Source organism: Myxocyprinus asiaticus, chromosome 24 (assembly GCF_019703515.2).
Source record: "Myxocyprinus asiaticus isolate MX2 ecotype Aquarium Trade chromosome 24, UBuf_Myxa_2, whole genome shotgun sequence".
Classification (NCBI taxonomy): domain Eukaryota; kingdom Metazoa; phylum Chordata; class Actinopteri; order Cypriniformes; family Catostomidae; genus Myxocyprinus; species Myxocyprinus asiaticus.
Genome location: NC_059367.1, coordinates 11,234,061 through 11,257,119, shown reverse-complemented (window position 1 = coordinate 11,257,119; position 23,059 = coordinate 11,234,061). Strand labels below are relative to the sequence as shown.

Genomic DNA, 23,059 nt, shown 5'->3' with positions numbered 1-23,059 from the left:
TGGGTTTCTGATATGACTGGAATCTCATCTCATGTGAGTGTATATCATTTTAATACATTTCTAAAAAATGCTATTCATGTCTTTATGTGTAAAACTTTTTAATTAGCAAAACCTTCCTTAGTGCACCTTTACAGTGTGACGAGACTGAGCTAGACGAGCACTGCAATCCACTTGCGCATCACAAGCTGCTGATAGCATTGCACAGACCAATTCAGGCAGTGCTTGTAAACGCGTCCACTTTGCGTCGGTTGTACTGTGCAGTTGAGTGGAGGAAATATTTTATTTTCTTATTTTATATATTTTTTTGCTTTCAGAACAACACAATGTAAATAAGGAGATATGCAAATGATGTTGGATTTTTCAGACTAGCATAAATGCTACTTAAACCACAATGATGGTGACTCTCAAACTAAAACTACATTTATAAGGGAAAAGAAAAAACGTACATAGTGCAGTTCAAAAGTCTGATTCAAAATCTAAATTAAAGATGGAAATTAACAAAGTTTCAGGATTTTGACCATTTTAAGTCATAAAATGTTAAAGAAATATTTAAGATTCCACAAATTTTTTAGGTCACTAATTAAATATGCAAATTAACCGTGTTAACTCATTTTGCACAAAAGGTCAGATTTCCTTACTTCTTTAAGACAGTCAAGATGCTCTATGGATCATTCACAAATCACACCGGATAACATGGATCAGCAGAATTTGCACCATTTTTGCAGGATTTTGAAACTTTATGCTGACAATATATTTTGTATTGAAAAATAAGCTGCATTAAATTAGAAAAACACAGAATAGAATTTGATTTTTAATAGTGGACTCAAACTTAAAATACATACACTGACAAAAAGCAGCCTAAAATGCGCTTCATATGGTAACATCAAAATTAACTGCTTTGATTCAAGTAAAAAAATATATATATTTAACATAATAAATATTTTAATAAATATGTTTAACATACATTACATACATGTATGTCATCGGCACAGTTATTAACAAAGAAATAAAAAATGGCACTTCATGCCAAAAAGGTTGCCGACCCCTGGCCTATAACATGCATTTAATTGCACAGTTGATCTTTCCATTTAGCACACTTGAATATTACTCCAAAAGAGACATGGTTTTCTACTCTCTCTAAGGGACAAATTGCAGTTGCATTTGTTTTGGGGCAATGCCAAGTCATTACATCACAATTACCAGGGCCTCCATCTCTTCGCCCCCCAAAGCTCTCAGCCTAAGAGCTAGCGATGTGTGACTATATGCTTCAATGCTTCAAAAGGTGATCGCAGATAATGACACCTGAATTATGTTGCAAGTGAACCATAAGATACACGAGAGAGTTGAGTCCAGATAGATGCTATAATTGAATTTAACATGCACACAAACTCCAACATGCTTGTACACTGAGTCATGCTCTCGCAAATGAAAGGGGAATATCATATCAATCACCATGGATGGGCACATTTCCATGATATCACAGGCATCAATGGCTCTCCTTTCTTTACTAAGCTGCTGTAGTGCTTGTAACATTAAACATGTTAGTTTCTTAAAACAGCCATCAGTATACAAAAAACTACAAACAAACCTTTTGTCACATGATCAGCAGATGGGCCAGCTTTAATCCCTCCTATTCAACATAAGTAAAGGATTTCAGTCAATTGAGCGCAGGGATAAACATATGCTGATATGTTTTGAACATCTCTCTACATTTGAACGCCTCTGTTTAAGGCTCAGATTGGTTTACACTTTACAGCCCTCGCCTGCATGTGAGAGAAGACATCTCAGCAAATAAAGATTAGTTGATTTAGATCGCTTTAAATTTAGCATCAAATTTCAAAGTAAACCAGAGCTAATTTTAAGCCTATTAATATACTGTATAAATAAACAGACTTTCAAGTATGTGATTAGAGACACCAAGGTTTCTCATGTCTAAGTAGCATTAATCTTTTTTTTTTTTTTTTTTTACTAAATGTCCCTATAAACACACAATGTGCTCTGCCTGAAGATGGCTTGTCTAACATTTGGTCTTACTTTCCCTTAAAATAACATTGAACCTTAAAACATCGTAAAGCTTTAGACCACCAGTGACATCACGCTAGACTACAGCAAGACATTTACTGATTCTTTACAGTCATTGAGTAAATCAGTTGTATGGTGCATTACAAAACGAGTCACATAAATTCACGGTGGCTTAACAGACCAATTGACAATGTGCAATTATAAACCATCCTCTGCCTATTTTAATTAAATGCCATCATCTGTCTGACCTTCCCTAATTACTGGACAGTCTGCCATGATAGGAATTGAAAAGGGCCAATCAAAACCCAACAGTTGTCCAGTGGTTCCCACCTGTGACAACTATGGTCGACACCCTTATCTTCTCCTGTCACTGACTCATCTCATTTGTATCAGAGAGACGCCTTTTTTACATCACACTAAGGCATTTTAAAGTCTATAATCAATTACACACGGCCAAACACCTCCTGTGGGGAATATGTTGTTGTGAGTATACCTCTCCCTTCCGCTGACAAACTAATCAACAATTGTTTACATGCATCTTCATTATCATTTAGCAGTTTAACAGAGTATTAATTTACTCCAGAAGTTCACACAAAATAAAAACCTCTTCGTACATAGAACATACTGTCTGGCTATAATATGAGATGCTACAACCCAAAAGACAAACCTCTATACTGTAGGTTTTTTCACACTATGCTTAACACAGGGTTCATTTCTTTTAATACCTGGGTTAAAGGAATAGTCTGGGTTCAATACAAGTTAAGCTCAACCGACAGCAAAAAATTATTTCGACGCGTCTGCCCTTTTCTTTAAAAAATGCAAAACTCGAGGTTACAGTGAGGCACTTACAATGGAAGTGAATGGGGCCAATTTTTGGAGGGTCTCAAGGCAGAAATGTGATGCTTATAATTTTATAAAAACACTTAGATTAATTCTTCTGTATTATTTGAGCTGTTGTGTAAATCATTGCTTTTAAAGTCGTTTTAAGGTTTGCTGACTACATCATCATGGCAATGATATTGTAAAATTGGCTATAACTTTACACAGAAAAGGTTAGTAGGCAATTGTATCATACTAAAATCATGTTAACACACAAATTTTTTATGTCTGGAGGCTACGCTTTTGAAACTGTGTGTATTTTAATGTATACTGATTGGCCCCATTTACTTCCACTGTAAGTGCCTCACTATAGCCCAGATTTTTGCTTTTTTTCAAGAAAATGGGGGGCAGGTCAAAATTAATTTTTGTGGCAATCAAAATTACACCACAAATGCTGTTGATTGAGCTTAACTTGTATTGAACCCTGAATATTCCTTTAAGCAATGTTTCACGCAAATTCATTTTCAAAGGAGGTTAGCACCACATTCAACCCTGCATTTTTAAATACTGGCAACATTTCCACAGACGGGGTTCACAATGTACATTTTGAGATCTCAAAACCTGACTACCCATGATTCATTACTAACCCAGGGTAAAGTATGAACAGTCTGAAACATGGAACAACATAACCCAGGGTTGCATTAATAAATATTTAAAAATGGCCCTGGGTTAGTCATTTCAGATGAACAATTGCCCTCTTCTGACTAGTGTATTGTCCCTGTCCATGGTCCTGAAATGCGTTAGTTTGCTCTGTGAATTATGCAGTTTAATATGAAGTATATTTGGAAAGTTAAAAAGAAGCAGCAAAAAACAGGAAGTTTCACTTTATATATTATTTAACAACAACTTCTGTACATTTGGTACAATAAAAGGGAGATTGGAGACAATGTACAAGAGTATGAACAAGAGCAAACCATTTGTAGTTTCAGATTAGAAGAGAATGTGCTTTTGTAAATACACATTGACAACGCATTGTTGCATCCTGTCAACACTGTGCGTGTGTGAGTGTGTGTGTGTGTGTGTGTTTATGTGGGTGGGTTTGGGTGGTTTATGAGGACATTTTTTTTTTAGGTTACAGACTGGTAATTACAAGGGTATTATGCTATAAATGTGGTTTATGAGGACATTTCTAGTGTCCCCATAATTCAAATCGCTTAAAAAACATACTAAACAATGTTTTTTTGAACATGTAAAAATGCAGAAAGTTTTTTTGTGAGGGTGAGGGTTAGGTTTAGGGGTAGGGTTAGGGTTAGGGGATAGAATCTATAGTTCGTACAGTATAAAAATCATTATGTCTATGGAGAGTCCTTATAAGGATAGCCACACCAACATGTGTGTGTGTGTGTGTGTGTGTGTGTGTGTGTGTGTGTGTGTGTGTGTGTGTGTGTGTGGGGGGGGTAGGGCGTGTTTTACCGTTCTGAAAAAAGGATATGGCCATTCTATTATCTTCTTGGCATACTTCCTAATGATGTTGTCCTCTCCGAAAATGAAGAGCGATCTGTTGACGGTGAAGCAGTTCTGTCGGACTGGGATTGGGTTGTACAGGGCCATGGTTCGGGCTCGCTGCGCTTTGGTCTGTTTGAAAGCTGGTGAAATTCCACCTGTGGATACCGCCGGAGCCTCCAGGTTCCGACTGCGCTCCGACCCACCATCCCCGGCTCCAAAAAGACCGGGAACATCGTCTCCGAACCGAGCCATTCTGTGTGGGGCAAAAACAGAGAAATCGTATAGCCTTTTAGAAAACAAGGCTGAGTGTATTTCAGCAGATGCACAAATAATAATAATAATAATAATAAAATAAAAAAAATGAAAAAGAAAAAGAAAGAAAAAAGTCAAATGATATCCACATGGTGACTTGAAAATAACCATCCAACACTGCAAGAGTTTATCGTAACCTCACAGATTCGGTGTTTTTATTTTTATTTTTTATGAATACAGATTAATTAAACGACGACTTCATCATCCTCCAAAAAGCGCAACATGTAGCTTGTTCCAAACAGAAAGCCATGAAAGCGCCAAAACACCAAAAGAAACATTACCTGAAAGTACAGTGGGGAATAAAACGTTTTATAATCCGAATATCCAGTCGTACATCCCATGAATATGTTCTTTTTAAGAGGAGGAAAGCAAATACTTTGCTGAAGAAAAGTACAAATCAGCACTGCCCATGTTCTTGTATTAAAACGCCATGTTAAATGAGCGAGTCCCTCAGCTTCTATTTCTCAGTCCTCTATCACTCTTCCATCTCATTTATGTTTATGTTATGTTTTTATTTGATCTTGTAGCGCATTAACCACAGTGTTCAACAAGCTCCATCTTCACTGTGTGTGCAGGGAGGCGCGAATGTGGTTTGTTTAAGCTTGGCACGCGCACCTGTCCACCCCTCATCAAAGCGCGAATGTGTTTGAGCGCGTGCTGCTTCTCTGTGCTCTCCGACTGTTATTCGCTCGCTTGAATTATTCAGAAGGCGGGAAAAATACCCTGCATCTACGGCAATTCGAACAGGTTATTTCATGTTACTGTACCGTTCTTATATTTAAGACCACGAGCGTTAAAAGGTTCAAAATAACTTTTTCACCTTAATTTATGGTCAATTTTAAATATTTTAACTGTTTAGTTCGTAAAATATCTGTTATCGTGCATGAGCCACTGGAGTACAAAAAATCGGTGCTTGTTATTCTTGTTATTTCTTCATAATCCTTTTTTCAACTACTTTTCGGTTGACGTCACCTAACCCACTTCATCCCCTCCCCTCCAACCATCTTTCATAGAAATCACTTTTCACGATCCAAACAAATCACAATGGATGAAGTCAATTCCCACCTTTTTGCTGAAAAGATAATCCCTTAGCTCTAAACGGCATAAATGTGATGTCATTTCTAACAGAATTTCCAAGTTCTGAATGACTGTTTTTTTAAACTCCACACCTTTCAGCCCTCCAAAGTATTCACAGTGGATGGTAAGGTCTAAGACATTCTGAATGGAACGCACCCACAGCAGACATGGACTGCCCACCCACCCGTAGAAGAAAACAATAACAGCTTTGGAGAATTTTCAATAGATTTTTATTTTTATTTTGGAAGAAAAACACTCAAAAAGTTTGTGTGGTTTTTGTACTTCGAACAGAGAAACAAAGTCTTGAAATAATTTTACAAGAACAATCCCTTAAACAGAATGTTTGAGGCATGTCAGTATAATGCATTCTTACAAGCGCTGTAAAAACTTCTTATATCTCACAACAGACACCTCTACCAAGTGATTTCCGGATAGCGTTAAAAAACATCTCTATTCTTGGAGCGTCTCGTTCAGCTTGCTTTGAGCCAAGAGATAATTGGGGCTTAAAAGTCACTGTTCCGGTGTGCCTGCAAGTTCTACTGATATCTTGTGTGTGAGATTGGGCCTGTTGGCCTGGTAACAACATGAATTGACACAAAGAAACAAGACAAGACATTATCAGTTGAACAACCCTGCTGGAATTCAGAGATCATTTTTCAGGTGCAATGTAGGCTGCATTTGTCCTTTAAGAACACTCAATTGCACCTTGTACTTTCTTGAATATGAGTCAAAACACATCATTGTTTAATGAACATCCACATAGTGAAGATGTTGCTTTGCTACTGTTTAACAGAGTCAATAGATATGTCAATAGATATGACCGATTCCACAACATTTTCAAATATATTCTCTTTTTTTCTCTTCTCACAAAGAAACCAAATAATAAACTCACTTGAAAGCAAATAACTGCACTCGACAAATGTGAGGCGAGACAGTGAGGCATTGCTTTCTGTCACTTAATCTGCTTAAAATTAATGAGCAGAACTGTTTGAGGGCCAGAGAGGACCTGCTAATAATAGTAAACTGCAAAATGAGAGATCTCGTAGAGCGGGAAAAAAATAGATGTGGCTAATAAAAATTATTGTGGGAACTGCAATAGTCCAATGACCCAGCTGATCATTCTAGATTGAGGTAATTATCTAAATAACAGTACAGCAAGATGGATAAAAATAGACTTCTGTCCTTTCTCTTTCTCCCAGAAGTGCATAGAAAACAAATGATTCAGAAAACAAAAAAGATGTGCAGATGGAATAAAATGTAAATACAGATGGTGACTTCAGTATCTCCAATACCCTCCAGGGAATGCCTGTCTGAAACGTTGTAACCTTTGCCCTAATTACAGACATGTTTAAATAGTGCAGTTGAATCCCAGTTGAAATGAGTTAGTGAAGAAGTACATTTCAGCAGGTGCCCTATATTGAGACCTACTATAAATAAGACAGAGCAAGCACATACACACATACACACAGAAACACTCGGTCTCACTCCAGAGCTGCTATAGAGTCCACCTTCAGTGGCCAGTTCCTCCATACAATGTGAAGTACAGATCTGCTCCATGGCAGGGGTGGGAAAAAGAGTGTGTATGAGTGTGTGCAAGGGTGACAGAGTGAGAGAAAGTGTTAGTGTGAATGTGTGTCAGAGAGTGAGTGAGAGAGAGACAATGGGAGAATGAAAGAAGCAGGAAGGAAACACTGTAGCATATGCATTCACCAAATGTCAACACGTCTTCATAATAATCTGTTGAATAAGCCTTATGGAAAGCATGGGAGTGGCCTAAACAGAATACAGCTTGACTGTGCTCAGGGAGAGAAACTAGGACTTTCAGTTCTTTTTTCCAAAGAAAAATGGATCAGGGTGATACATTGTGCCGGCAGACATCTAAATGAGAGACCAAGAAAAATTGTTCAGATCAGTACTTTTATAGGAAGTAAAAGGAATAAAAATATAAAATATGTCATTATATACTCACCCTCATGTCATTCCAAACCCATTGTTTTACCTTTTAACACGAAAGGAGCATTTATAAAGAATCTTCACACAGCTCTTTTACACATAACGAAGCTCCAAATAGGACCAAAATCACCATACAAGCATCATAAATGTAGTCAATTTGACTCATGCGCTATATTCAGAGTCTTCTGAAGCCATACAATCGCTTTGTTTTTTAACATACCAAAATTTAAGTTATTCGCTGAAAATAAAGTAAACAATGGAAGAATGTTCATGTTTAGGTAAGCAATTCCTTTAAGATCATGTTTAGGGTACTACTTCCAATATAGTATACATTACATTGTCACTATTGACTTAATTATAATAAAAAACATTTAAAATATGTCATGTTTAGACTGGTAATTGCCTCTCTTTTAGTCTTTCTCTCTCTCTTTTTCTGTCCAGAGGGTCTGTGTTTGATCACAGAAAACAACTAATTAATTTGACAATTCTTTTAGCACCTCAGTCCAAGGGAAATCTTTACACCCTGACCTCTCTGTTTAAGTTTTGCACTTTAGTTCCTACTAATTAAAAGCTAAATAAAAGGCATGAACCTCTAAGACATCTCTGATCCCACATAATATAGTGTCCTTGTCATCATAATAGTGGTCTCCATGGTGACTGAACACCCTTGAATTTCTAATTTGTTCATCCCATTGTTGGCTACACAGGATTCACTCAGCAAAAGACACCTTTCTCAGCTGTGATCAAATACATACACACTCAAACACTTGGCTCTCATGTCGCATTACCCCTTCAAAACCAAAGACACACAGCAGGTGTGAAATAGACACTTGAAAACAATGCAACTTCGATCTGAAATCTACAGTATATTCTCAGCTAACAATACATCCAGATTGTGGAGTACACTTCATTGCATAACCAAAAACACAACATATTGTGTGTTTGGACACTAGCTATTTGAACACACACACACACAAAATAAAAAAATCTGGACTTGATTCGATAAGTCTAAGGGGTTGTCCAAAAAAAATAAAATAAAAAGGGAGCACTTGTGATGTTCTGGGTCATTTTGGACCCGCCATAAGAAATGAATGGGAAATTCTAAAATACAGAGGATTTTTGTTTTGTTTTTGTCAAATACAAATCAATAAATCAGACACAATGCAGAACACAACCACAAATACAGTAAATGAAGGGGTGAGACTATAAAACATCCACAATGCAGAAAACACACCCCCTCACACTAACACCCATACACATACAGGTTTGTTTGACTATATTAGTTATCTCTCATTGACTTCCACTGATTTCATATCAGACTAACAATAATTTATATTTTCAAACACTTCCTCTAAACCTAAACCTAACCACCACACGAACATTTGCACATCACTAGATTTGAAGATCAAATGACAAAGTTTATGGTGGAATTTTGATGTTTAAAATAAATGACAGGTTACATAATAATTACTCTGTCTTTTCTTTGTAGCACAGTCAGATTTGAATGTGGCAGCATGGTCAGGTTTGACAGCATATTGGAGCATAATTGCAAAATCTGACACTTCAACACAAGTAGTTTAGAAAAAAAGGCTACAATTTGGCAAATAATAGTTTTTTATAATGTCTAAATATATATTCAATGCATAACTTGTGATAATATCTAGAAATTAAGCTTGTTAGAACATGAGCTTATAGAGATCAGCCAATGCATAGAGCACTGAAATCATCTACTGGCCATAGTTGTCATTTCATGTAATTTTTTTTATTATTCCAAGAGATGTCATCAGAGGCCCCCAAATGCATGACAAATTTTTATGTTTTGACACTTTTAATTTACTGAAATGCAGTTTTTTTATTGAAGTGAAGATGACATAAATTGTGCTTGTTTTATCTAATTTATGACCCACGACCATCCCAAGTGTGACAAGGGTTAAAAAGTGTCCACAATGAAGCTCCAATCAACAAGCTTAACCTCTTCAACTCTGGGGCATTTTTGGGCTGCCGCCTGCAATTTTTCACACTCAAATTAAAAAGCTCACCATTTACATATATAATGTGGACTAACTGCCCAAAATTGGTCTAATTTTTCATAAGGTTAAAGCAGATATAACGTTTTAAGCTATCAGTTATCAGCGCATAAAAGAGATGTTTGTATTTGATATCAGATATCATATTTCATATTGTGATTTTTTTTTTTTTAAATCTTTCAAACCATTGTATTGCGGCAAAATAAAAAAATTAAAAACTGTACAGTGGCATTCCTGAGAATGAGAGCTTGAATCTGATATATGATTTGTCTATTTAAGTGCTATTTGAAAGACTTTTATTCATATTCATATTTCTACCACATGAACTCTAGGTGGCGCTGATTTGCGACGCAAATGTTTTCAGGCCTTATTTTGTTATTTTATGTAAAATAAATGAAGAAGTGATGGTTATCTATGAAAAGTTCAGATTCTAAGCTTTCAAACAATACCTCATATGCCTGATTTTTGTATTCAGAGACTTCAAAATGTTAAGCGTAAACTTTTTTCACGACATAGTGCCCCCTTTTGGACCCGTTGGCAGGTCTGCAGAGTTGAAGAGGTTAAAGAAAAATTGGACTTCTTTATAACACACATTAGAAAATATGTGCTTCTTATTACTGTAATGAAGCTCAGCAGGCAATGATAGGCAGACGAACACGATGAAGTGAGAAACCCAAGTGCAGTTTATTTCCAATCGTGATAACCAGAAACCCTAACTATAAACATGAACAAAACAAAACATGAACAACTTGACTTGACATGGAAACAACATTACATTAACAACCAAAGTTACAACAACAAAACCTGACAATGGACAATGGAAAACATGAGGGTTAAATACATGAACACGGGAGAAAACATGAAAGCATAACCAATAAACACAAAGAACTCTAAACAAGGTAACAAGACAACCAATGAAAACAAGACACATGAACATGGAGGGAAACATGAAATCACATGACAAGGGAACCACATGACATGAAACAGGAACTAGAAATTTCAAAATAAAAGACATGAAAAGCATGAACCAACAAAATACACATGACATATCCCCCCCCACTAAGGGGCGGCTCCCGACGCCCCAACACATGAACAAAACACATTAAACATGCCATAAACCCAAAGATCTGTAGGGAGCTGGGGGGGTCTTGAAGCGTGGCTAGGCAAGACATGACGTGGAGCATGGCCTGGCAGAGTCAATGGAAAGTGGGACCCTGAGAGGCTTGATGAGCAGAGCCGTGGAAGGTGGGGGCCGTGAGACACTTGAGGGGCAATGCCAAGGAACTTAGTGCCTGGAGAGTAGCCGACAGCTTGAAGGACCATGGTGGAGCCGGAGGTTCGGAGAACCGAGGTAGCTTCCAAGGCTCAGAGAACCAAGGTGGAGCTGGGGGAATTGGAGGACAGAGGCGGAGCCGGTGGGACTGAGGGTCAAGGTGGAGCCATAGGGAAGGAGGTCCCCGGTGAAGCTGCAGGCTTGGCTTGACGAAGCGTAGCTGTGGGATAGGAGAGCTCAGGTGGAGCCAGGTGACTAACTGACCAAGGCAGAGCTGGAGGGACGAGGGACCCCGGTGAAGCCGATTGGCCGAAGGACCACGGTGGAGCCCAAGGGACATAGAGCCAAGGTGAAACTGAGGACTTGGATAACCAAGGCAGAGTCCAGGGCTCGGAGGGTCTAGGCAAATTCAGAGGGTCAGAAGTTCCCCTTGTCTGATCCTGAGGAAACATCCACAGGGTGGGTACAAGGGCAGGAACCATCTCCAGGTCCAATAGCTCAGATGTGGCTATGACATGGCGTGGAACAGACTCAGGTGTGGCTGTGACATGGCATGGAGCAGGCTCAGGTGTGGCTGTGACATGGCATGGAGCAGGCTCAGGCGTGGCTGTGACATGGCATGGAGCAGGCTCAGGCTTGGCTGTGACATGGCATTGAGCAGGCTCAGGCGTGGCTGTGACATGGCATGGAGCAGGCTCAGGTGTGGCCGTGACATGGCATGGAGCAGGCTCAAGCATGGCCGTGACATGGCATGGAGCAGGCTCAAGCGTGGCCGTGACATGGCATGGAGCAGGCTCAGGCGTGGCCGTGACATGGCATGGAGCAGGCTCAGGCGTGGCCGTGACATGGCATGGAGCAGGCTCAGGCGTGGCCGTGACATGGCATGGAGCAGGCTCAGGCGTGGCTGTGACATGGCATGGAGCAGGCTCAGGCGTGGCTGTGACATGGCATGGAGCAGGCTCAGGCGTGGCTGTGACATGGCATGGAGCAGGCTCTGGCGTGGCTGTGACATGGCATGGAGCAGGCTCAGGCTTGGCTGTGACATGGCATGGAGCAGGCTCAGGCGTGGCTGTGACATGGCATGGAGCAGGCCCAGGCGTGGCTGTGACATGGTATGGAGCAGGCCCAGGCGTGGCTGTGACTTGGCATGGAGCAGGCCCAGGCGTGGCTGTGACATGGCATGGAGCAGGCTCAGGCGTGGCTGTGACATGGCATGGAGCAGGCTCAGGCGTGGCTGTGACATGGCATGGAGCAGGCTCAGGCGTGGCTGTGACATGGCATGGAGCAGGCTCAGGCTTGGCTGTGACATGGCATGGAGCAGGCTCAGGCGTGGATGTGACATGGCATGGAGCAGGCTCAGGCTTGGCTGTGACATGGCATGGAGCAGGCTCAGGTGTGGCTGTGACATGGCATGGAGCAGGCTGAGGATCCAGGGCAAAAGATGGCACTAGCTCAGCGACCATGATGAGGAACTCTGGCTCGGCGGCCATGACGTGGAACTCTTGCTCGGCGGTCATGACGTGGAGCTCTGGCTCGGCGGCCATGACATGGAACTCTGGCTCGGCATCCGCCTCCTCCACAGTGAATGTGGAAGGAAGCCAGGCTGTGGGTACTCTGACCACCTGGCATCAGCAAAGAGATAGACTCAATCAGTCCAGAATGAAAAATTTCTTTGAGGGCAACCTCATTAAAGTCCACCTGGCATGCCAGAGCGCAAAAATCCTCCACGTAATCCTCCAGGGGTCGATTCCCTGGTGAAGCGAAGAAGCTGAATTGCTGGGTTCATATTGCATCGGTCAGGTATTCTGTAACGAAGCTCAGCAGGCAATGACAGGCAGACGAAGACGATGAAGTGAAAACCCAAGTGCAGTTTATTTCCAATCGTGATAACCAGAAACCCTGACTATAAACGTGAACAAAACATAAACATGAACGACTTGACTTGACTTGGAAACAATGTTACATTAACAACCAAAGTTACAACAACAATACCTGACAATGGACAATGGAAAACATGAGGGTTAAATACATGGACATGGGAGAACACATGACGAGGATAACCAATAAACACAAAGAACTCTAAACAAGATAACAAGACAATCAACCAATGAAAACAAGACACATGAACATGGAGGCAAACATGAAATCACATGACAAGGGAACCACATGACATGAAACAGGAACTAGAAATTTCAAAATAAAAGACATGAAAAACATGAACCAACAAAATACACATGATAATTACTTCTGAAACCTGGCTTAAAATAAAGAGTACACTTATGAATTGGGGAGGGGAGGAAGGGAGGGTGAAATGCCCTGATACTATCTGCTTCCAATTTCAGTCAATCTGTCAAGACCATTAATATTGTCTGATAAAGAATTAGTCACCAATATATCATACTAGGGATCATGAACTAAACTTATACAGTGTCCCTAACACTGTACATCAAAATCAAAATGGGAAGAACACTCTTTCAACAAGAAAACACACACACACACACACACATATACGCACACACACACACACACACACACACACACTCACACAAACAGACACACACACACACACACACACACACTCTGTTGCTGTCTTGCAAAATGAGCCCGGATACCTTCTGAAATAATCACCTTAGAAATGTCACACAAAAGTGTCTGCAACACACATATCCCTGACAAGAACACTTGATCACAACTAACAGAGACTAAATAAAGACCATCTATGGGATCACTGCAGTATTTCAACCAAGCCCTAAATCAGGTAATTTGGCTGGTGTTTTCTGTCCTCTGTTCCCTAGCAACAGCCTCATCTTCTCCTCATCTCAACTGACTGGGCTGTAACCATAACTCAGGCTTATATAAACCGCATATTCAGACAATAATCTCTATTTAGTGTACGATAACTGATTGTAACTTGGAAGACAGCAGAAATGACACAAATTGTGCAAATCTACATAAAAATATACATTTGTGAGTTTGTATTTGTGAGATACCTAAGGTTAAAGCCACACAGTCGTTTTTCCCTTCCTATGCAGTGATACAGAAATGCTCAGTTTTATAGGGTAAGAGAAAAGACTATCAACAACAACATGAAACAGGATATTAATTGTTGTACATGATCACCAAACATATAATCAAATATGACGGCAGCAATCTTTGTATGAACATTTGAAGTGCCGTTTGCATTCATCCAAAAGCAGAGAAGATTTTTCCTTGTTTTGTCCATTTAAAATATATGTATATACACTACCGGTCAAAACTTTTGAAACACTTGACTCAAATGTTTCTCATGATCTTAAAAATCTTTTGATCTGAAGGCTTTGTTTGAAATTAGTTTTGTAGACAAAAATATAATTGTGCCACCATATTAATTTATTTAATTACAAAACTAAAATTTAATTTAAAAAAAAGTTTTTGAAATTGATGACTTGAACCAAATAATAAAGAAAAGCAGCCAATAAGTGCCCAACATAGATGGGAACTCCTTCAATACTGTTTAAAAATCATCCCAGAGAAAATGTTAAGAGTACATGTCTACAAATTCTAGGCAAAGGGTGACTACTTTGAAGATGCTAAAATATAACACAGTTTTGATTTATTTTAGATTTTGTTTAGTCACAACATAATTCCCATAGATCCATTTATGTTATTCCATAGTTATGATGAGTTTACTATTATTCTGAAATGTGAAAAAAAAAAAAAAAAAAAATATATATATATATATATATATATATATATATATATATATATATATATATATATATATATATAATAAAGAATTTGAAGTGTTTCAAAAATTTTGACCGGTAGTATATATCAGATGACTGCACTTGAACTCTGACGTTAATGTTTATCTAGGGGTGTGGCGTGTGACAAACATGAATGTTTCATATCTTCTTAGTCATGCTTCTTCAGCTTGACACAGTAGAATACAAGCCCAGTCTAGTTAAGTAGCATCCCTGCTTGTTTTGTTATTTTGGCTTCATACAGTTTCTTTCTTAGAATTCACATAAAAGCTTTTTCTCTGCAGTAATCTTAAAAAACATTTTTGGATTCTGAGTTAAAAACAAAAACGAACAAACTGTAAGACACACCTATTACTTTTTGTTGCATGTGTGAAATGTTACAGTGCCTGGACACTGTGAGAGAAGACAGACAACTGGCTCTATCTAGTGGTAAGAGATTGCAGCAACAGCATAAAAAGAAAATCCCAGTGACAGTAACAGAAGTCAGTAACACAAATCTTATGAAATACTTTTATGGTGCTTTATGACATTTTTGCAACTTGACGGCATCGGTCCCCATTTACTTTCATTGTATAGAAAGCAGCATGTCTGAGATTATGCTAAATACTGTATATCATTTAATTTAATAATGCACACACATCACACTACCTCAAACGAGTATAGAGATGATATAAAACAATACTGATGGTTTCTGAGAGTTTAAGTATTGGTTTTACATTTTGTAAAGAGTGTTATGAGTTAATTGATCGAAGCATTAAATTAGTAAAAGAAACAATGTTCAGAAATCAGAAAGTCTGAATGGATGATACTAATTAAAAAAAACAAAAAAAATTATTATCCCCTCTCCCAATTTGGAATGCCCAATTCCCACTAATTAGCAGGTCCTCATGGTGGCGCGGTTGCTCACCTCAATCCGGGTGGCGGAGGACAAGTCTCAGTTGCCTCCGCTTCTGAGACTGTCAATCCTCACATTTTATCACTTGGCTTGTTATGCATGACACCGTGGAAACTCCCAGCATGTGGAGGCTCATGCTACTCTCCATGATCCACGCACAACTTACCACGTGCCCCATTGAGAGCGAGAACCACTAATCGCGACCATGAGGAGGTTACCCCATGTGACTCTACCCTCCCTAGCAACTAGGCCAATTTGGTTTCTTAGGAGACCTGGCTGGAGTCACTCAGCACACCCTGGCTTCGAACTCGCGACTCCAGGGGTAGTAGTTAGCGTCAGTACTCGATGAGCCATACTGGGAGCTCCTTAATAACTGGACTGCATTAAACCTTATGACAAAAATTATACAACTAGCAGAAATCTGCTATTCAAACAAACTCTAAAAAGCTCTCACAAGCATGATAGATCTTCTAAACAATGCTAAATTATATTACTCCTATTTCTGAGATTAAATAATCAATCTCCATATAATACATTTTACTGCTCTTATTATTTAAATGAGGTGAAATTAATGTAGTTATTCATACTGGAATCTAGAGAGCAGTTTTCAGCAACATTGTAAATTACTCTTCCTTTACAGTGACCATTCAGAAGCCTCCCTAAAGAGATGGCCCTGGCAGGGTTTCCCGGAGGTATAGAACCCAAATGGCGGGGGAAGATGGATGGCATGCCTAGCTCTCGCCCCGCTGGCAGAGAAAAGGGCATCAGTCATAGATTCAGGGTAGGGACAGATGGGGCTGTGGATGAACAGGAGGAAGACTAGTAGTGCTGACTGTGAGTTTGTGAGGGTCAGGTTTTGCTTACATTATTGGGACCAGCAAACAGTCCTTAACTCTAAATGCAAAAAGTTTTGACTGAGGAGTAAACTGTAGGTTGAGGGACAGAATAAAGTTAGGGAAATATCAGTAGCTCAGTTTTCAAGAAATACATCACCCAAAAATGGTAATTCTCTCATCATTTACTAACCTTTATGCTGTCTCAAACTTGTATGACTTTCTTCAGCAGAACACAAACAAATATATTTTCATACATCTACATTTACAGGTGCATCTCAATAAATTAGAATGTCGTGGAAAAGTTCATTTATTTCAGTAATTCAACTCAAATTGTGAAACTCGTGTATTAAATAAATTCAGTGCACACAGACTGAAGTAGTTTAAGTCTTTGGTTCTTTTAATTGTGATGATTTTGGCTCACATTTAACAAAAACCCACCAATTCACTATCTCAAAAAATTAGAATACATCATAAGACCAATAAAAAAAACATTTTTAGTGAATTGTTGGCCTTCTGGAAAGTATGTTCATTTACTGTATATGTACTCAATACTTTGTAGGGGCTCCTTTTGCTTTAATTACTGCCTCAATTCGGCGTGGCATGGAGGTGATCAGTTTGTGGCACTGCTGAGGTGGTATGGAAGCCCAGGTTTCTTTGACAGTGGCCTTCAGCTCATCTGCATTTTTTGGTCTCTTGTTTCTCATTTTCCTCTTGACAATACCCCATAGATTCTCTATGGGGTTCAGGTCTGGTGAGTTTGCTGGCCAGTCAAGCACACCAACACCATGGTCATTTAACCAACTTTTGGTGCTTTTGGCAGTGTGGGCAGGTGCCAAATCCTGCTGGAAAATGAAATCAGCATCTTTAAAAAGCTGGTCAGCAGAAGGAAGCATGAAGTGCTCCAAAATTTCTTGGTAAACAGGTGCAGTGACTTTGGTTTTCAAAAAACACAATGGACCAACACCAGCAGATGATATTGCACCCCAAATCATCACAGACTGTGGAAACTTAACACTGGACTTCAAGCAGCTTGGGCTATGAGCTTCTCCACCCTTCCTCCAGACTCTAGGACCTTGGTTTCAAAATAAAATACAAAACTTGCTCTCATCTGAAAAGAGGACTTTGGACCACTGGGCAACAGTCCAGTTCTTCTTCTCCTTAGCCCAGGTAAGATGCCTCTGACGTTGTCTGTGGTTCAGGAGTGGCTTAACAAGAGGAATACGACAACTGTAGCCAAATTCCTTGACATGTCTGTGTGTGGTGGCTCTTGATGCCTTGACCCCAGCCTCAGTCCATTCCTTGTGAAGTTCACCCAAATTCTTGAAACAATTTTGCTTGACAATCATAAGGCTGCGGTTCTCTCGGTTGGTTGTGCATCTTTTTCTTCCACACTTTTTCCTTCCACTAAACTTTCTGTTAACATGCTTGGATACAGCACTCTGTGAACAGCCAGCTTCTTTGGCAATGAATGTTTGTGGCTTACCCTCCTTGTGAAGGGTGTCAATGATTGTCTTCTGGACAACTGTCAGATCAGCAGTCTTCCCCATGATTGTGTAGCCTAGTGAACCAAACTGAGAGACCATTTTGAAGGCTCAGGAAACCTTTGCAGGTGTTTTGAGTTGATTAGCTGATTGGCATGTCACCATATTCTAATTTTTGGAGATAGTGAATTGGTGGGTTTTTGTTAAATGTGAGCCAAAATCATCACAATTAAAATAACCAAAGACTTAAACTACTTCAGTCTGTGTGCACTGAATTTATTTAATACACGAGTTTCACAATTTGAGTTGAATTACTGAAATAAATGAACTTTTCCACGACATTCTAATTTATTGAGATGCACCTGTATAGTAATTTATAGTGCATAAGGAGTTCCATTTTGGTCTGTTTCTCACTCAAAACTGATTGTATTGCTTCAGAAGACATGGATTAAACCATGCAAGGATTACCTTAATGTCCTTTTTGGAGCTTAAAAGTTTTAGACCCCACTGACTTGCATTGTATGGATATAAACACATCTGAGAATATCTTTGTTTGTGTTCCACAGATGAAAGAAAGTCATATGGGTTTAAGACGTCACAAGGGTGAGTAAAAGAGGGGAGAATGATCATTTTTAAGTGAACTATTCCTTTAAAACAATAGAAGTCAATGGAAACTATCCATGATAGAAAAATAAATGTGTATGCAGGTTTGGCTGTACTTGTGAGGGGCAAATGTTTGGAAAAAGTCCTCACAAATATATTTGACATGAAAAATGTAAAAAACTAACCTGTGAGGACATTTTATGAAGTCCTCACTATTTGAAAGGTTCATAAATCTGCTTAAATCATGTGTTGTTTTGCTTTAACTACACTGATATTTGCAAGTTTCTGTATACAAATATCATCACCTCCCTATAAAACCATTGCATCTATAAGATGTCCTTACTAATATAGTAAAACAAACACTATTTCTATTTAGTGTGTGTGATGTTTTGAGCAGGGTTCAGTTAAGATTAGTAGTGGTAAGTGAAGTATCACTTCATGTGATTAGGTTATTAAAATTAGGATTTTGATTCAACAATGATGCAATCAAATAGAAAGGTGCATGAATATTATATGAATAAAATTCCATGTAATGTGCAATCACAGATAAAGGTCACAACCAATAGAACTGAGAGAGTCACAGGCATCTAAAATCAATATCTTTTATTTACTTCTTTATTTCCTAAAAGGGATTTATTCACTTGAGGACCATGATAATAGAGCACAATAGTGACCAACCCACTTTTTTAGCATCCTTGGTTCCGGAAGTATTATCCGCATTAATTTTCTCCATTAGGATTTCAAAAAAGTTCTAAGCATAAACCAAACCAATCAGCTCTGAGATGATTCTACATTACAAACTTGGATTCAAAGCAAAAACTTATCTGAAAATCAGAAAGAAGACAAAGGTATTCATTACAAGTACAAAAGCAATATGTTACAGTTCCAAGTATATCGAAAAATATTGCAGAGACAGTATACAAAAATATAACTAGTTTGAAAGTGTAGGGAGGCTGACTCAAATACAGAATTCACAATGCTTCATGGGAGGTTGCTGCTAAACTTATTTGACGTGATTGCCATTTCCAGCAACTTCTCTGACTGGGTAGCATATTTCTTCACCAGGAAACACTAACTTGTGTCTTCTACAGATGCATATATTAACGCTTAACAATCTAAGATCATAGTAGGTCTGTCGTGAAAGGTTTACACATCATCACTAAAAATCGAAATGAAGAACATGAATGAGATTTTTACTTCCTGAACCCTACTGTTGTGCTCTACTTTCACCTATCCCTGAAAAATAACCCAGAGGTTCACAATTTTTTTATGCATTATCTGTATCAACCACTAGGGGGAGCTGATGAGATTGCATTAGGGTTGGAAGGAAGCAGGTGTCAGGTGCTTCCATGAAATGCACCTATTAGCTGTCTTGATCTATCAGCACACTCTCTAAACAGAAATTACTCACCACACATGAGAAATACCGTTGGCATCCCAACAGAGGTATGAAGAGGCAAGATGACTGATGACACAAACACACACAATCTTTCACCTTCCTGTAGTGTTGGCAAACTCCCCCTACTGCGCAAGACTGTCCCAGGTGAACAACAGGAAGGTCAGACACATTAATTAAAAACTAATTTGTGATGAATGCTCAGCTTTTCACATATTTTTCAAAAGACCAAAATGGGGTTAATGCTATTCGTTCGTCAGACCTTTTCACCGGTATGCAGAGGGTTTCCAAATACACTGTTACCTTTGATATTTAAATGTGGTATGAACATGCAAGTGATTCCACAGCAAAAGAAGGATCCGACATTCATCTGGCCTGCTGTATTCATTACTTTTATGTTTCAGAGTGATGCTCCTAAAAGCTCCCACCCCCACAATTGCTCCATTTTTGCCTTTGTATCGTGACACAAGCTACCCATCACCAAAGAGTCCTTCTACAAAACTGGTTTTGTTTCAAGAACCAGATTTTACATAGCATATTAAATGGTGACCCAACACAGGATCAAAATTGTTTATAATACAAACGTAACAAAAACATCCTTAAAGTCAAACATTGAAATGTATAGTACCATGTACTGCAAAAACTGTAGGACCACTAATAGGCAAAATTATTAAACTTTTATTGGCTAAATAGGAAAAATGGGTCAAATGTTATATTACTTTATTAGCCATACGACCAAATGACAAATTAATCTGTGTCAAAATACCACAGAGTTTGATTAGATTGGCATTTAGCATTGTTTTTCCCACTGTTCTAAACAATAACACATCACTCTAATTAATCACTCAGTTCGGTTGCAGACATGACGTACTTTTTATGACTGCGAGTAGAAATCTTTTTGTACTGTTGTAATTGCTCCTTTTGAATTTGCTTGTGTGAGACATCAATGGACAAAATGAAAAATAAGAGTGAAAGGAAAAGAACATTTTACCTCTTTTCTGAAAATTACTAATGGGGGAAAAAAATCAATAAGACTTTAACCAAACAGACTGAAGGAAGTACAGTATGTGGGAGTCTACCTTTTAATATGGCTCTTGTTATTGAACATTATGTTTTAATGGCTTCTGTGACGGGGAAGAGGACGTGGCCGGGCCGTGAGGATACAGGCCTGGTGCTGAGTTGCCCTAATCAGTTGGAGAGAGAGCGAGAGTGAGCGAGAGAGAGACACGCACGCAGTAGTGTTTGTGTCTCTCTCTCTCTCTGGCATCTCCGGCTCCTCCTTATCTCTCTCTCCCGCTGATTGGGGCAACTCAGCGCCAGACGGGCATCCTCCAGTCCACGCCCTCCTCCGTGTCTCTCTCTCTCTCTCTCTCTCTCTCTCTGGCGTCTCCAACTCCTCCTTATCGCTCTCTCCCGCTGATTGGGGAAATTCAGCACCAGGCATACATCCTCATGGCCCGGCCACACCCTCCTCCTCGTCACAGCTTCATATAATGGAGTCTAAACCTGCTCTTAATGTTTCATTTGGTTTAATAAGAGCATTTCAACTTAGACAATGATTTCGCTTTGTATGAATCTTTGATAACACTTTAAAGATTCTAATATCTTAAAATTCTAGATTTTAGAATTTTAGATCCTCAATCTGGGTGGTGGAGGATGAATCTCAGTTGCCTCCACGTCTGAGACAGTCAATCTACGCATCTTATCACATGGCTTGTTGAGCGCATTACCGCGGAGACCTAGTGCGTGTGGAGGCTTCACGCTATTCTCCACGGCATCCACGCACAACTCACCACGTGCCTCACCGAAAGGAAGAACCACCTTATAGTGACCACGAAGAGGTTAACCCAACGTGACTCTACCCACCCTAGCAACCGGGCCAATTGGTTGCTTAGAAAGCCTGACTGGAGTCCCTCAGCATGCCCTGGCTTCAAACTTGCGATTCCAGGTGTGGTAGACAGCGTCTTTACTTGCTGAGCTACCCAGGCCTCCAAAGTGTGTATTCTTAAACAGAGCTATTTCTTACACCTTAACCTTCAGTGGCAATGAAACAATTTGAGCAAATATAGAAAATTTAATTGTCATTGTCAACATTTAAAATACATTTAAAATAGGCTAAAAATGGAACTGCACTATGACAAATATATTCAGTTAACACATGCATTGTAAAATAATATTCTGGGTGTTTGACATGTTTATTATTAACGAAGAAGCTGTCTGCTTTTATTTATTTATTTATTCATTTATTTTTATTTTCAAAGGAACACCAAGGCTGGAATTCATCGCTGACAAGGTTAATATTCCCCTTAATGTCCTCACTTGTGGGTTATATTCCAATTCTGTAGAAGCCATATGATAGCTTTATGTGAAAAAATTTAATTTAAACCATAATTCACTGAAAATCTTCCCCTCTGCTGTAATTTTCAAATCTCATTCGCATTTGTCCTCATTCAAATATTGGTGCCTCTAGACGCATCGCACATCATTGGTTCTTAATTGGTTCATCGTGGCAACTCATGTTTGGAATTGAAAGCAAGCTACGGTGGTAACGGCTTAAATTTTGATCTGTTCCTCACACAAAGTTTGAATTCAGAAGACATGATCATAATCTTCAGACTAGTCTGTTTCACATTATACTTGAAAGCAAAAAGCAAAAACAAATCATTTGTAGACCTCAAAGAAAAGATCTCAAAATGCGCACACTCACAAACTGAATAAAGACCATCAACAAACCGGAGATTTTTGAAAATGAAAAAAATATCAATTTTCTTTGAGGCTAAGAGAAGCAGCCTTCATCTCATGCCCAGAAGCAGCAGCTGTTTGTTGAAGGGGTTTAGGGGTCAAATAATTGCCAGTGTAATGGGTATCTATCCAGAAGGTCGCCCTATTTCTCCTCGCTTACATGAGCCCTATACTGAAATGACTTATTCATACTTCTTAAACAAGCTACAAACTAGTCCTGGACACCTTATGACTCCAAATAAATAGCCTTTTTATAAGCTGATTTGAGGTTAACTCTGATGCCTACCTGCAAAGTGAAAAGTGTTCATTTTTAGCAAACTGTACTGCAGCATAGATTTTGTTATAAGACAATTCCATACGTTAATATATGCAGA

General features: G+C 39.0%; 1 protein-coding gene across 1 annotated transcript in view; it reads right to left on the bottom strand.

Annotated features, from left to right (window-relative positions):
• Positions 1-23,059, bottom strand: part of LOC127414712 (probable voltage-dependent R-type calcium channel subunit alpha-1E) — a 229,162-nt gene that overhangs the window by 185,232 nt on the left and 20,871 nt on the right. The window contains exon 2 of the mRNA XM_051652917.1: positions 4,334-4,600. Coding sequence (XP_051508877.1) covers positions 4,334-4,600 — 267 coding nt within the window. The remainder of the gene's footprint in view (positions 1-4,333; positions 4,601-23,059) is intronic.